Below are 15,825 nucleotides of genomic sequence, written 5' to 3'. Positions count from 1 at the left end.
CGTTTATTTAAATCAAACTAAGTTTAATGACAGCATATATATATATATATATATATATATATATATATATATATATATATATATATATATATATATATATATTTCGGCAAAATGGCTCTCAGTACCTAACACACATGATAGAACTAAAAGAATAATTGTGTATGTACGCAATAAAAAATAATGTATGTACAGTAACTATTTCCTACTCAGGCATGCAAACAATATATTTTTAGTCTGTGCAGGAATCATTAGCCTAACCCTGACAAGATTCACATTGAACCTAGTCTCTTCTATCGAGTATATGTATAATTTTTCTATATGCATATAAGTTGATTCTGTCACTGTCCTGTTGCCCCCTATCTACGTATTCAGGTTGCAAGAGTTGATCTTGACCTAAGTTTACATGATTTTTGGCACGCTTCATGTCGTCTTTTTGTTTGATGATTTTCCAGTTGGGCTAGGCTGTATAGTCTAGCAAGAAAATAGTATAGTACTTCGTGCAACAGTATCTCTTGGTCGCCGGAACAAGGAAGGAATAAGGGACCTTCTTTACTGTGCTACTAGGAAAGGTACATCTAAATCTCCCAACCATTGAGTTGAATTCTGTCGGGCACAGTGGGAACAAATATGGAAAATATAAATTCTGAAGTTTGTATCTTGAATTTTGAATATCACTGCATTGTAATCTTAGTGGGGTTACAAAATGTGGGTTAATTGGATAGTTTGATAGGTTATTGATAAATCAATACCGTAAGTTTATTAAAGGCAGGTGTTCTGCTGATGATAACACTGATTAAATCTGATGTGATTCCATCTGAGCACGCACGTTCTGTATTATCAGTAATCACTCTAAATTACATGTGATTGAAAACTGAAATGAAAATGTTATGTGTAATGTTTGTTTTATTTTCAAAGTATATTAGGATAACTATTACCTGAATACGAATTTATAATCTATTGTGTAATCTTCTGATTGAAGATTACAGAAATGTGATTTAAATGTTTGAAACGTATTTTTATCATTGTACTGTTTATGATGATTAGTGCATTATTTACTGTGTACGTGTATCTACAAGTTGTCTATACACTGTAGTTAATTATTGTCAAAAAGTAACATTTTGAGTAGAGTGTGGTATTTGTATTTTTTCAGAATGATATTTACCTCAAAGTATTAACTTAACACTAAGGTGTATTAAGACAAACTGGAGTCATGATGTATGAGAACAATTATAACGAATCTTAACCATTCTTCTTTCTTTCTTTTGGTTGCTCAGTTGTACAAAAGGTTTTTAGGTGTACATGTATAAATGCTAGATCCAATATAATGAAAGTCACACCTTGTTACTTGAATTCTTTAGGTTTTATGAGTTTTAAATATCCTAAATTTGAATTAGTATTAAAATGTTGTAATGTACTGAAAAGTGACTCAATTTTGTAAATTTCATTTCAATCCATAAAATTTATCTCTATATTCTAATTTAAAACTCTTTCATTAAAAATTATGTTATTAGATACATTATTATTTTGTGATATCACTGTAATATGGTATTTTTAATTCTGTAACCGTTTGCTTCAGATGCCATTTTTACATGTGTTTTACATAAAGTGGTAAATGTTATTAGCTAAGTTATAAATTTTAAAAGTTTTTCACTGTAATCCAACCTTGTACAGATTTTTCACTGATGACTGTGCACTTATTATTATAACACTAGAGTAGCCAGATATTAAATTATAACCAATAAATTGTTTGTTTAATAATTTCAATATATTTGAGAAATTAATAAACTGTTAAATTGCTTTCTATGGATTTAAGATGTGTAAATACATATTTTAAGCAAGAAATTAAATTTATACTAGTGAGAAAATAAATTTATTATAACACAATAAGTTTCAAAATATTAAAACAAACTAAAAAAGCAAAACTTGAATTGTAACACAGTAAATGTTTACTTCTGGAATACTCCATTAAATTCGCTGAAGTAAAAAGTTTCTTTTCTTTCTTTATATTATTAGAATATCTTTGTATTTTAAGATACATGTTAAGTGATATGTTATCTTAACACACTCAAACATATTATTAAAAAAATAAATAGCCATTTGTACTAAAATAATATTTTAGTATGGAAATAGTACTTTTTAAGATCTACACTTTAAGAAAAGCTTTAGTACTATAAAGATGTAATAAATAAATAATATCAATATGAACTCCTTATCTTTAAAATGACTATTCCATTAAATTAAGACCTGAAAAAACTTTTATTGTTTTCTCTTGGATTTTATAAGAATCTTTAAAGGAAAAATTCTCAAGTGGTGATTGCCCTGCTCGTCACACCCCCGGAATAGACCTGATTTATACAACAGGTCTGAACAAGTATGAATTTTCTACTTTCCAAACAAAATCAATAATCTTCTTTAATTAAAAACTATATGATATTCAATTTAAACTATAAAATATATTTTTTTAAACCTTAATTTCAAAAACTGAATGATTGATAGTGCACCAGTAGGTTGTTGTAACATGTTAACTCTCAATTCTTCAGGCATAACAATTGTTATTTCAAATACTAAATTAACTTTTTTATTTCTTATATATAACTTTCTACATCAAACAGATATAATTAAAGAATATGCAGCAAGAACATTTATTGATATTTACAAAAATGAATCCCATTGATACTTATTTTAGATCCTAATCAGAATTGGTGTTAGTTATACAACAGACAAAATCCACTAACTTCATATGCAATCTTTTGCAGCAATTGAACATAAAAAAATGTGTGGGACACTGACTATAAATTTTGATTAATTTTATTTTTTATATTCTAAGTACTATATGTATCCATAAGCACCCATATGTATCCTAGATTATAATATATTGCCAATATATTAGTTTACAATAATATTTTTCTATTTTATTTTTACAATTAATTGTGCTGTACAAAAATCATAATCTGAAAGAGATATTTTTAAAACATATCATTAACATTTTTTTATGTGCGTGGTCTTGTTATGCATAAAAATTGTAATTAATGAAGTACTGAATGCCTTCTAATATATTTGTGAATTGATTTAAACTATAGTTACTGTTCTATAGTAGTACTACTATTTTATCTCTAACTACAACCATGAGCTTGTAATATATTGCAGGTATTTAGAACTGTTAGTTTATTTAATTAATAATGGAAATGTGCCATAAGTTTAGTTATTGTTCTGTAGTAGTAGGACTATTCATCTCAAATTACAACCATGAGCTTGTTATATACTGTAGGTAACACAAGGAAATAGTCCCACAAGTTTAGTTAACCCCTAATGGTTTTTATTATTGTACCTAAAGTTATGTTGTTTTGCTGATTTTTTGCATTTTTTACAGAGACTTAGAGATTGAACATATACTATTTCTATGAAAAAAAGCTATTTTTAGTCTCTTTCAAATTTTTTTATTTATTATATACGCTAAGTATTTTTCACTATCCTGTCAACATCCAACAAAGCCAATAAATTGTCTGTTTGTGCGTCGGATATTTCTTTGGTACAATAAATATTGAAAGTAAAACCGTAAAATACTCCAGGGCAGGTGCCGTGAGACAATAACAAGCAATAGCTATCTACACTGTGAGACTACAGCGAACTCACAACTATGCAAACACCATGACAGAGGACCAAGAAAGTGCTGACCTCTAGTAGAAATGCCAGAACTACTTGGGTGATTGGCAGTTGCCATATAAATGCTTCTTGCACATTATTAAGGTAAACTACAGAATAAAATAGGAACAATACAATGGTGCATAGTATTATATCAGTTTGCACACTTTTACACAATTGCTATCAGCGTAATATTATATAAAAAAAACTTGTGAAGGTGTTTAAGTACAATTACTGTTATATAGTATTACAACTAATCCATCTCAAAGTATAACAATCAGATTGTTATGTTCTGCAGGAACTTGGAACTGTTGGTTTATTTAATTAACAAAAGGAAATGGTGCTACAAGTTTAGGTTTGGGTTGCCGCAGGAGAGAATTGGTGCGTTTGTGTCTACGGCTGACACACCAGATGCGCAGGGTCAGGAAGTAGAAAGCTTCAATAGCACTCAGAAAACTGAAGCCCATGAAGAGCCCCAGTAAACCTCCTGTGCTAGCTGAAATCCCAATAGACTGTGTTAGCTCACAAGTAAATTAGCTAGACTTATCAGCTGAATCCATGTAACCATTAAGAATGACTTTGTCATTTTAAAACAAATATGAATTCAAAGATAAACATTCAAGTTTTTACAAGTAAATAAATATATGCACTTTTAAAAGTTAAAGGATAAAATTAATAATACCAGTCAATATTACCTCCATTTATATTAAGTAGAATAAGAAGAAAAAGTATTTTATTTTAAAACAAAACAATTGAATAACAGGTGCCAAGCATGGAACCAAGTATAGACAAACACACTACAGCAATGGCCTATGGGCCATCTGCTGAGGTTTATATTAAGTAGCATTAACCCTTTCAGTGCCAACATCCGTTTTTACAGATGTCTGAAAAATGTGCAAGAAGAGGCAACGTCTGTTTAACCGTATGTCTTTACAAAAGAAGTTTAAACTATATTTCTATGTAAGAAATAAAAAGTCAAGTATTTTAGTTCAACATTAACAAGGTTATAACGTTTAATGTGGACAACTGGAAAAAAAATTTTGGCCTGGCTCTTTTTGATACAGCTTAGGGCATACACCTTGTCACTTTTTGCAACGTCACCTAGAAAATTGTCTGGTACTGAAAGGGTTAAATTAGTTTGCAAATGATTAAAATTACATTATAGTAAAGTGATAAAGGTTACAGTGTCCCTTACACAAGAATTCGGTCAGCCCAAACAGCTCTCCTCTTTGCTTAGCAGTGAATTGAGTATCCTTCAAGAATACATGAAGTACAGCCATGTTCTTCCTGCATCAAAACAGGAATATTAAGTTCAGTGGTAATTATTTGGGATCTCAAATTGAGAACAAATGGATAACAATCAAAGTGTAAATTAGCAAAACTTGGCATCCAGTATAAAAATTACTTTTAAATTATGGATTGTTCATTTCAATTTTTGTTTTCAGGGTTGTGGTGGTGTAAGTGTAGGTGACTGTACCAATTTGTTCTTACAGCGGCATCAATAAACCACATATGATTAGGTTGGTAATATTTCATCTTTGTGCTGCCATGTTATTTTTGTTTTGCTTTTTTGTGAGTACTGTTTCAGTTATCATTTGATAAATATTCACTTTACTTTGAAGTTTGTCTGCCATTCTTTGAGTCAAATTGTTTGCCGTTCCTTTACCACACTTACCTTGCTTAATAGAAGCTTTTCTGTGTTATTAGTTGCATATCTGTGCATTTTATGTAGTGGCTTATAAATGTTTAGGTTATTCTTCATCTTCATTAACTTATCGTAAAATTTGCTTTGTAGGTGATGATTTCTAAATATCATGATAGTATACTTAAGGTATTTTCTTTCTAAGGATTATTTTACTTTAATTATTACTCTGACTAGTAGCACTGTAACTGGTGGAAGGATTATTGAAGTGTTCTCTGAAATAAAGGAATTGTTCTGTCAGGGAAGTATAATATCAGTAAATGTGCTTGAACTGTACCTTAAGTGTAGTGCACTTTTTCAAAACCGACAAGGAATAGAATAATAGTATTTTGGATTTTTGCCATCATTGTCTGTTACAAGAATATACTGTCATATATTTCACTACCGTCCTAGATTGGATATATCCTTTTCTTCAGATGTTAAAAACCTGATATATGACGTTAAGCAAACACATGTCAAGATAATGTGATAAAATCACCAAAAGTCAAGGTGAAGAGGAATGCTGTAAACTTAATAAGATGTCTAATAGATTATCCATGTGTTATTGTTACTTGGGTAAGTGATGTTACTATATTGAATGGTTTAGATGCTACAAAGGTGGTCAGATGTCAGGACGAGTTACTGAGAGTGACTGTCTTAAAAGTACAATATTGATGCCAATAATATCATTCCTGTCATGCATAAGTGATTGGTGTGAAATCTTATTAAATCATTAGAAGGAACTTTTGGTGGTGCTATGTTACACCACAAAACAGATAATAAATAATAATTAATCATGCTATCTGACTTCAAGTAAGGATAGTAAGAATACCGATATGAGGACAAGAGATTATTGGAAAAGAGATTAAGTTCAACAGAAATGAAGGCTTTAGATTTTTTTAAATATTAAAATTAGACATCAGAATATGCCACAGTTAGATACAAACCAAAATGAGGAACATCCAAAGCTGACCTATCCTCTTTTTAGGAATGACATGTAGTTGTAGCTGTGTACTTTGGGGAATCAAAACATTTTATATCTACATGTGTTCATGAACATATTAAGTACACGAAATATCAGACAATAGCATTATCAGGATATATAAAAAATTAAACCACATTAGAACAAAGTCACAAAACCAAACAAGCAATAAAATTCAACATAATAAAAGTTCTGGCAAACCTTACTTACTATTGTACGAGGGTGATAAGGAAACCCTTGGTAATAATTTAAACTAAAGGTGCAGTGTTGTTATTAAATATTTGATAAGAAACTTGCCTTTAACTTTTATAAATAATTGGCTCTTATATATAGGAAGTAGAAAAAGCTGTTTTCTCAATATACTACAAATTCGCTCAAAAATATGTTAACCATTATGGGTTCTGTTTATCACATTTTTTAATTGGATATTTTGAATCAAAGCAGTGTAGTACATGTCGGATGGACTCACTGGAAATATTTTGAGTCACGTCCTGCTAGATAGTCGTCTCGGATGTCCAATTTCTCTGCCAGCACAGTACTGGACTGGCTCTTCTGGTAGCTGAGAGCGAAGCAGCCTGGTAGACAGCCACAGGCACTACGATTGGTCACATTAACCATGGCTAGCAATGAGGCAGAGATGTTGGCTCGATCATCTATCAGTCTCTGCTCCATTACTTCTGTTACAACATTCAGTCTTCATGTACAGAATTGTTATTTTCTAACCTCGATCTGAAAATGATTCTTAAAAATTATATTTGAAATATATTAATTGCTGAGATTAGGCAAACATTGTGCATCTACAAGAACTTATTAAAAATGTAAAAAAGAAATAAAAAATTTTTACTGTGCCCATACACTATCTGCAAGTTTTAAAAAAGTCTCACAGGTGACTTACATAGCTAATTCTCTACTTATAAACTTATTTCTCTACACAGCTAAAACTTAGAAAATATTGTTCTCAATCTAAAATGTACCAAAACAAATTGATTTTATTTCTCTTTTTGCTTTTTTCATCCCATGTGTCATCAGTGATTTATATCTTATTGGCATTAAAGTTTTTTTGTGTTCAAACCATCTTGATAAATTTCAAACACAATTCAAATCTTGAAGAATTTCAGGCCCACTGTATAGATATATGTAGATAGTTGTCTTCAGTCGACAAAGGTTGGATCAAAAGAGTTCTTTTTTATACAGGTTGATTGGGGAAACCCAATAATAAATCAAGTCAAACATGTCACAGTCATCAGGTATCAGATATTTGTTGTTCCTGGCCCATGCAAACGTATCTTTAAAGTAGTCGAGCTCACTTATGTGTTGACGGATTTCATTGAGAAAGGTACCATTGGAATTGCTATAAAAATTGAAAAATAGCCAACATCTTGTAATATTTTAATAACTGATGCAAAACACCTGATAACTTTCAACTGACAAAATCTTTGTTGCCCCTGACTTCTGCAAGCATACCTATAAAGTGATGGTGCTCACTTACATGTGACAGATTTCGTTGAAAAAAATATTATTGGAATTCTTATAAAACTCACTAAGATAGTTGGTATCTTCTTCATTTTTATAACTATACTGGTTTTTTGTTATTTGACTTTTAAAAGTGTCGAACAGACACCATTTTGTTAATATTAAAGCAAATCACTATATTTTTTTACATTTTTCTCTTATGAACGATTTTACTACCTATGTACAAAGTTTGGTGTCTAGCTTTACTGGTTCTAGAGGTATTACTACTTTATAAAAAATACAAAATGGTGGCTAGCGGCTAAACCAGACATTTCTCAACCTAAGTTTATATTACATTTTGAGATCAAAATTATGAGTACTATCACCCACAGAAGTTTGTGACACCCTTTTTTAAACATGCTGTATGTATTTTCAATAATTTATTATTTAAGAGGAAACTAAAAATGTCAGATGAAGTAAATTTTATGATATATGGTTGACTCACAATAGTTTGTTTAAATGCAAAAACCGCCAGCATTCTTTGGATATTGTAGATTATAATAAACAGCAATGGTTCACTTAGGTCATAAAATAGAAAGTTTGTGTCAAGGTAAGTACTGTAGTTATTTGAAGATTCAGAATTGGTTTCATACATTTCCTACTTGGTTATTTGCATTCCTGTGCTAGCCTTCTGATATATAAATATATGATTTACATACTTTTAGCGCTATCAGCACACACTGCGTCTTGCCTTCCACAGATTCTTGTCTTTGAGTCTTCTGTAATCAACATTATGTTCTTTGTTTAATAAAATATTCTAGGTGATATAACTAATTACAAAAATTATTGAAATATTTTAAATAATGGTTAAAATCTAATTCATTATTCATAAATTTCCTTGTTAGTTTATTATTGACAGTGGATAATTTGAAAGGATAACTAGATTTTGGACACTTGGCATAATTATGTCAACAACAGAAACACAAAGTTGATGTAACTGGAAATGGGATCTGTCAAATCCTAAAAAATAGTGGTAAGCATGCCAAATTTAAACAATTCAAACAAATTGTTGTACATAAAGATCTTAAACATATACCAGACATATCCAGCTCACATTTAGAAGAAGAAATGAAAAGGCACGATACAACACTTATGTAACACTAAAACACTTTATACACAAACCATACAGCTGAGACTGATCAGGAAGTTTGTAACTATATTTATTTATTCATTCATTCCCTTCAACAGGGAACATCATTAAAATGTGAATACAGTGATTACTCTATGTAGCTGTGGTAGAACATGTACTCACTGGGCATGTAAAAATGCACACAGTTGCAGAACTCAAGGGTAACGTTCGCCTCACACTCGAGGGCACAGTTGTACTCTGTGTAGGTGCGGTAAAATCGGAGACTCCTTTCCTCGCTAAACAGACACAGCCGTTTGTCCTGTGGGATGTTTCGAACCTGTTCTGTCGAAGCCATCAAGTTAGGGGTAAAGATCATTCGTGTTTCAAACCCTGTTGGGAGGGCTGACCCGTAGGCTGACATCTTGGGTGTCTCCACAGGGTTGTGCAGGACTACCTTTAAAATTGACCTCATACATATTCAATCATTTAAAATTATCGCTACTTAGTAGTGTGTGTATGTGTGTTTGGTCGGTAGTAAAGGTGTTCAATTTACTAACAAATGTTATATTGCCATCTTAGAAGCTATATTTTGTTTTGTAGGTTTGTCTCAGTATATTTAATTAAAATATCTTGGACTAAAACTATTTATTTTCTCTGACATGTAGTGGCACATAGCAATATTTGACATATTTTATTAGGTATAATGAACATTTCAATTGTATTAATTATTTCCACTAAAGTATAACCAATAAATATAATTAAGATACCTTGTTGAATGTTCAATCTCTTCATCTTGTATCTTCTAAACATTCAGGCAATCTCAAAGAGGTCAAATGTTTCACTTTACAGGAAGAAAGTAATCCAGATAAAGAATCTATAGTATACATTTTTTTATAGGAATAGTGAAGTCATTGTCATTAATTAGTTTAGCAAGATGAATGTTCTACTTAATACAAAATAAAACTCTTCTAACAATTTCAAATAATAAGTAAATAGTTTTAGCACTAAGCACACTCCTAATGTATAAAGTAGTTTACCTTAAAACCAATGCTGACTTCTGACGAACAATAGTACTCATTAAGATTAGCATCCAGAACAATGGTGAGGCCGAGATGACTGCCAGGACCCCATGGACGCCAAGGTACATCGTCCACACTCACATTGTCAGGATAGCCGTCTTCTGGAGTCCAGTTGACAGAGTCAAAGGGAAATGTCAAGTTTAGCTCCGGAATTTCATTGCTAAAAGGGATTATTATTAGAATTAACATTCAAGAGATAGGTTACAAAGCTGTTTTAACATAATATTTATTATAACGTAAAGTTCATCCATACTTGTAGTGGAAAAGCAAGTCCCTCTTAACCCGATTGAAGGTGCAGCAGATCCCTTCATCTGTAAGAGCTGCGTTGAACAAGTCATTGCAATTGCGCTGCTCACTGTGCCAAAAACATGCAGCTACCATCTCGTGACATGGTTGTGATACCTTGATACAAAAAAATTACTATTGTTATTTTATTTTAAGTTTATTTTTCTAGTATTATGTTATTATTTTGTTTGAAATATGGAATAAGCCAAATATGATGAACTTAAATAAGTTTTTGAAATCTTTTAATATTGCACAAAACATATTATATTTATGTTAAGAAGTTTGGAGCAATAAATATTAAACTCTTTGAACTAGTTTCTATATTGTAAATTTTATCCAAGAATCATGCTATCTAAATTTAAATTAATTACTCACATTTAGCATGAAGCTGAGATAAGTTTTCCACTCCACTGTTTGGTTATCCAGGGCTGCATCAGCATCATCCTGCTCAAATTTGCACACATCATTCAGCAGCTTCCGTCTCAAGTTGGGTTCGTCGTCCTTGGCTCTGTAATCAGTTACAATTTCAACTCACATTTAGCATGAAACTGAGATAAGTTTTCTATTGCACCATTTGGTTGTCCAGGGCTGCATCAACGCCATTCTGCTCAAATTCACATAAATCATTGAATACTTGCACCTCAAGGGTTTATCATCCCTGTATGTGTGAACTGTCATTTGAGATGCACCGCAAAGCAGCATGTATATAAATTTGAAATTTAAATCAAAAGTTAGATTTTCCAGTATCTGAGTCCTTATGTGAATGGGCAGTTGATAAGTCAGTATAACTTAAACATACTCGTATGACTATATTGTTATCACCCTGAGAATAAAGCAGAATAAATTCTCTGTTAACAATAGAGAATAAAACTCCAAGTTCTTTGTTTTAAAAATCAAAATCATTTACTCACCTCATTAACTAAAATAACATCTCAAACTTCAATTCAAAAAATAAAAAGGGTTCATTTGATTAACAATATAAAATCCTAATAACTTCTAAGTTATGAAATATCATTATGAATTCTCAAGTTCGAAATTCAATTCTATAATAAGAAGAGAAAAACATTTATTAATGGGCAGTTTCAAACGTTAAGAAAAATATTTTAAAATGTTAAAGTTTAACATCTACTTCATAAAAAGAGATGTACATTTTAAAAGCAAAAGGAATTCAAAAGGGGATAGGAATTACAGTCACTATTACTAATTGGAAATTCCAAGTTTTCAGCTTTGGCTAACTAGATGCTCACTCAAACACATAAATTTAGCAACTGGTCAAATCTCACATAGAAAATTATGAAAGGAGGAAGGAAATGAGAGGGCTTTCCAGACAAAATGTGATTAAGAAAGAAGCTGGTTTCATGGTTGGTTATATTGTGACAGAACAGCTGAACTCAAGCCACTGTCCAAAAAGCCTGCACAACATAACCTTTACATCACAGGTTTGCCTATCTTGCTTGTGCGAGTTTTATAACAAAGACTTTTTCATATAAAATCCTGTTAATCTTTCCTTCGACTATACTACTCTCAAAAAAGGAGCCTATTGCTTCTGTTATTACAGTAAAACTCGCATATATAACGGTACAGTATTATGGTTACCAGTACGATATCATTATATTCAATCAAGCTATTCTGAGTAAAATTCTGGTAATATTTGTATGTTTTTAGTTAGCTAATCTGCATTGATTGTTATTGGATATTGGAGCTGTACATCATAATTTACTTTCTGATAAGCTTTTTTACTGACACAAAATCAATGTAATAAATTATCACAAAAACTATTTTTTTCACATATTGTTTCAAATTTGACTTACAACTTATTTAAATGATCACTAATACTAAAGTCTTAATTAAATAAATAACTATTATAAAATATTATATCTAAAACATTTCTATATATATTTGTCTGTTGGTGTTATTATTTCCTGAAAAATTAGTACTGTTACTTTGCTTAAAGTTGGTTTTTTACAATGGAGAGTTTAAATATGTGCATCAGATTGTTTCCTCGGGTGGGTAACTAACCTGACATGTATGCTACAAATTATCAGGAACAATTTGATAACTTTTTTATATCAAATTCATGTTATGTACAAACATATTCTGTACTCAAGGTACATAAATAAAATCTGCTTTAATTTGATTTGAATTAGGTTAAAGTGAACCATACCAATATGTGTATCATGCAGAAGTCTGAAATCACAAGAAACTTGTTTAGAGTTAACTCTGTACTTACTATCTGTAAAACATGCACTTAATAAAAATAATATAAATTAAATGTTTGAAAACACATTCCATAATATGTTTGCTGACAACTGACTAGTGGTCATTAGTAAATGGTGATCCATTTAGTTCAGTTAGTAGAATAGTATCTTGTCTTAATAGGATCAATACAGTATTCATGATCTTGAAATCACCACTAGTGGTAGAAACTAGGGCCTCACGTTTTTGGTGACCTGGAGGAGAATAACAACAAAAGAGAGAGTGATAGTCAAGTTTTGCATTGACCTGTAAAGTAGACTATGTTAATATAGAGACTCACTCCTCAAGAATGGATGAGGCCAGGGACTTCTTGGCGTTGTTCATGTTGCAGATAGTGATAGCAGGGAAAGGTATGGTTGTGAGAGAAGTGGCCTTGGGAGAAAGACTCATGATGACAGGACTGTTGCTCCACTTGTCGTACAGGTTAGAGATGAAGTACGCAGCCGTCACAACTGCCAAGATGAATGCTACTATCCAAAATGTCCTGATAACACAGATAGAGCTATAAATGCAAAACAAGAACTTTAATAAATTATTGATTACTTATAAACTTATTGTACTTTCAATTAACTACAATGCTTTCCATTGGTTTTTTTTTTTCATTACATGAGAAACAGCTTGATTGTAAGTAAAAGGAGGACAAACACACACTAAGTTTGATAAATTATATTATTCAAAGTTGGTTTTGGAAATTATTTAATTTTTACACACAGAATGATATTGAGGTATACCTTTTGCAGTGATACAGAAGCAATTTCATCGATTTTGGACATAACACCTACAATTTATTTAAGTAAATAAGAATGAGGACCATTCATTCATTCTTCATATAGCTCATCCAAATATAGAGTTTGTACTATTCCCTTTCAAAACAAATGTTGATAATGCTTCATCTAGTACTAGAAAACACATTCAATGTTCTAAAAAAATCATTGATTTGTTCTTCTTGTATCATAAATAATTTAAATATATTTGAACTGAATGGCATATTTACTGCAGAACTGATGGGCTTCCTTTATTTATTCCTTTTAGTTAGGTGAATAAATAAATAAAAAATACCATTTATTATTTCAGTATGGATTGATTTACAATCAACTCAATGTTAATAAGTAATTAAACATATCTAAAACCTAAATCTTACAAACTAAAATACAACTAATTGATATCATTTGTGTCAAAAGAGTGTATTAAATTATGCTTAAAACTACGACTGGATGATAAGTGAACTTGTCAGGAAGGTCATTAAACATTTCTGGTCCGAAGTAAGAGAAGCTTCTCCTCCCCATCTCAAGGCTCACTCTGCAAAAGTGAAGCTGATTGTCATGGTGGGTGTTAAGCTAGGAGGTCTGGCCTCTATGGAACAATCTATCACATAGGTATTACAGCTCTCCTAGTGCCAACACCCTACAAACAGCCTCCAGGGGTAACATTCCCAGCTTATCCTGATAGGAAGCCTTACTTACAGACCTGACCCATCAACGATAAGAATTAGTCCTGACGGGCAAAGTCAACATCAACGCGATGGACAAAAGACATCCAACCGCTAAACAATTTGTTGTAGTATTTGGCCCTGAGTTTGTTGATTACGACTCTGAAACAAGTAATTACAACAACTCAGATAGCCATAGACAATGTCATTTCCAATCTTTCAAACATTGCAGTGTCCCTGGTTAACACAGCTACCTCAGACCACTATGGCCAAGAGGTCATAATTATTGAAAAGAGAATTAAAGGGAGTCTAAAAGTACAAAAACAGTAAGAGACAAGGCCTAAAAATATTTCTCTTCTCAACACTTCCCTTTCCAAAAAAGAATTGAATTTTTATCAATTTAACAATCCGTAGAACAGCAATTTAAAACGTTTAAAGATGTCCTACTTTTTCACCTAAATATATGCTGTCCTACAAAAACCATCAGAATTTGTCCTAAGAGGGAAAACGCCTATTAGTTTTGAGAGAAAAACTCAAATTTTTCTCTGAAATCAACAAAAATACCTCAAGCAAAGAATTTAGATGTTTTTTAAAAGTATAAAAACCTACAAAAAAGTTATCGAAGCAGTGACAACATATAATGTCTCTAAATCAATAATTTCTTCAAACAATGTTTCTAAAACTGTTTGGGGTATCATCAACAATAAGAAAAACATTGTAAAGAAATTTTTTTAATCTGGGACAAACTTGTGGGTGATGCGAGGAAGGTGGCAAACTAGTTCGACAGATTTTTCACGTCTGTGGCTTGTGAGCTAAATCCTTGACCATTACAGCCTCATGTAAATCCTATGCAAAGACAGAGTCCAGTATCCTCAATGTCACTGGCAACTGTCGTTGAAGAAGAGCTCGATCGAATTATACAGCAGCTCCCAGCCAAAAGCTCTGATGATCTCAACTTGATGTCAATGTGTCTCATAAAAAAATGCTCTAAGCACATGTTGAGACCTCATACCCAACTCATAAACTTGTTTTTTCATCAAGAAGTTTTTCCCTCATTCCTTAAAACCACGAAAGTTAGTCCCATTTTCAAAAAGGACGATCCCACTTCCACAAACAATTATTGACCTGTCTCAGTTTAGCCAATTTTGAGCAAAATTTTTGAAGAAAACATTTTTGAAAAAAAAATGCTGCAGTATGTGGATAAACACAACAAACTTTCATATGAACAGTTAGGGTTCAGGAAAGGTAAATCGACTATAGACGATTTTGTGAGTCTGCTCAACTTGGTTCTCAAGGGATTAGAAAATTTGTATACCACCATAGGTGTGTTTCTCGAATTATCAAAGGCATTTGACTGTGTTGACCACAAAACAGTGCTTGATAAACTGGAATCACATGGTATCCGAGGCTTGCCATATTTGCGGCTTAGATCATTTCTAAGCAACAGAACCCAAGTTGTCAAAATTTCAAATAAGCTTTCAAATTCAATTCAGTTGAGCTATGGGGTCCCACAGGGATCAATTCTTAGTTCAATTCTGTTTCTCATGTATGTCAATGACATTTTGTCATCACTACTGCAGGGAAAAGTCTTACAGTATACTGATGACGACTTTCTGTTTCACTGGAAAATCAAAATCTCTTTTGGAAGAAAGGACTTTTGTTGAAATTAACAATTGTGTTCAACAGCCTCAATCTCAAAACAAACACTTCAAAATCCAATGTTATTAACTTTATCAGGAGATTGTCTTCGGCGATGTATGTCAAAAATTGGCAAACGGATGAAAGTTGCATGAATGTTGAATTGTATGCTTAAGTGTGATCCTGATGTGGTGAGAATGTACAAAATTTTAGCTCAGATTGACGGTTGCTATACATGTCTCTGCAATAAAT

At 31.7% G+C, this 15,825-nt stretch overlaps 1 protein-coding gene across 5 annotated transcripts in view; it reads left to right on the top strand.

Moving 5' to 3' along the window:
- The window catches only part of LOC124366158, a 98,681-nt gene that overhangs the window by 37,601 nt on the left and 45,255 nt on the right, over positions 1 to 15,825 (top strand). For 3 of the 5 annotated variants that reach the window (XM_046822517.1, XM_046822510.1, XM_046822501.1), the window contains exon 2: positions 5,088 to 5,162. The exons of the other annotated variants lie outside the window; for them this stretch is intronic. In XM_046822517.1, coding sequence (XP_046678473.1) covers positions 5,155 to 5,162 — 8 coding nt within the window. In that variant the 5' untranslated portion in view covers positions 5,088 to 5,154. The remainder of the gene's footprint in view (positions 1 to 5,087; positions 5,163 to 15,825) is intronic. 5 annotated transcript variants of the gene reach the window in all.

The sequence above is a fragment of the Homalodisca vitripennis genome, chromosome 1 (genome assembly GCF_021130785.1).
Source record: "Homalodisca vitripennis isolate AUS2020 chromosome 1, UT_GWSS_2.1, whole genome shotgun sequence".
Lineage (NCBI taxonomy): Eukaryota > Metazoa > Arthropoda > Insecta > Hemiptera > Cicadellidae > Homalodisca > Homalodisca vitripennis.
Note: the sequence above shows the minus strand (reverse complement) of the source record. Positions and strands in the feature narration are given on the sequence as shown.